The sequence below is a fragment of the Trichinella spiralis genome (assembly GCF_000181795.1).
Source record: "Trichinella spiralis strain ISS 195 chromosome Unknown Scfld5816, whole genome shotgun sequence".
NCBI classification, from domain to species: Eukaryota; Metazoa; Nematoda; class Enoplea; order Trichinellida; family Trichinellidae; genus Trichinella; species Trichinella spiralis.
Window position 1 is genome coordinate 1 of NW_003532755.1, and position 1,564 is coordinate 1,564.

At 35.7% G+C, this 1,564-nt stretch overlaps 1 protein-coding gene across 1 annotated transcript; it reads left to right on the forward strand.

Moving 5' to 3' along the window:
- Positions 1–1,066: 1,066 nt before the first annotated feature.
- Tsp_13336a (conserved hypothetical protein) lies at positions 1,067–1,552 on the forward strand (the record flags this gene model as incomplete). Its single annotated transcript, XM_003366550.1, is given in 2 exon segments — positions 1,067–1,119; positions 1,137–1,552. Coding segments are annotated over 2 exon segments (469 nt in total), but the record flags the coding sequence as incomplete, so codon positions are not given.
- Between the last annotated feature and the right edge of the window lie 12 nt (positions 1,553–1,564).

The window sequence follows — 1,564 nt, forward strand, 5'->3', positions numbered from 1 at the left end:
CACCCCCCATATATATATATATATATATATATATATATATATATATATATATATATATATTTCTTTCTTCCCCAAGCTGGCGCGAACTTTTCACAACGAAGCTGCAACAGCAAAAACTAGGCGAAAAAAAATCAATCCTGCACACAATTAACTAACGGCAAACCGTTGTGAATCAAAGAAAACGATCTCTGGCGTTTGTGAAAACAAGAAAAACACTTTAATTTTTAGGGAAAGTTCATCTGCTGCTTACTTGAGAAAAGCAGTCAGCAGTCGTGTGAAATTTGAAAAATAATCAAATCTAATTATTCATCAATTATAGAAATCAGATGGATTTAGAAATTCATGAACAAATCACTGCAGTCATTAACACTTTCAAGTAGATTAATAATCCACAATTAAATAAATTTCAAATCAAACAAGATATATATATATATAGTGGACAGTTGCAGAGTAGGAATTGCTAAATGAGAGAAAAAGTGCCACAAAGTGAGTGAAATGTTATGTTAAACATCAAACAACAATCAATAAGCCGAAGTTAAAAGTGTCAAATTGTGTAGCCGTTGAAATCGATAAAATGACACAGGCGGAAGTAGATATCAGCCACAGGTACAATTTCCACTTCATTTGCCCTCTCTCCCTCTCTTGTCTTTAATTTCAATCTTGACTTTACACAATAACACTTGATACTTACTGGATATTAAAGTAAATTACAATCATTAGCTGTTATTTCAATTATCCACAAAAATGCACATCTTCGTCAAAAAAAACAAAACTCGCCCCTTTTTCTATTAGAAAATCATTTGAAAAAATACCCAAATAATACAACAAATAATTGTATTCTTATCAAATATGAATAATAAAATGGAAATAAGAATATAAATGAAATTAAATTAAAATAAGATTAACATTTGAAAATAACTTTGAAATGAAAAAAAATTACGAATGATATATAAAGAACAAAGATGAGTGAAAGTAAAGACGAATGATGAGGGGTTGGATGAATGAAGTATGAATAAGAAAATTCTCTTTTTTGAAGTCAATTACCACACTGTGTGCTATTGTAAAAATGCATGCGAATAAATTTGTACAAGAAATTAAAATTAAATACATACCAGAAATGTTTTGCCAGATTGCAGAGTATCGCCGCAGGAGGTGGAGGAGACGACTTTGGTCGGCGTTGGAATCGCAGAATCGATCAGACGAGACGACGGGTACGATGTCGACGAACATGCGGTCAAAGCAGACGTTGGTGTCGATTGTAGCGCCGTCTGCAAACTACCAGCCCGCAAATCGGTTTCGTTTTTGATACAGTTGAGCAACATTGCCGGTGAACGTTTCAAACGTGAAACAAACGGACCTGTGCCCGAACATTCGACCACAGCCTCGTCATCATCTGCTTCATTTGTTGTTATTAGTGTCGTTGCTGGTGCTGTTGTTGCCGTTGTACAGAGCGTGGTGGCGGCAGAATACAGCGGCAAACGGCTGCTTGGAATCCGAAACATCCATATTCAACCGTTCCGACCACCTGGCAGAGCAAAACTGACCGCCCACAGTGGGAAGACGA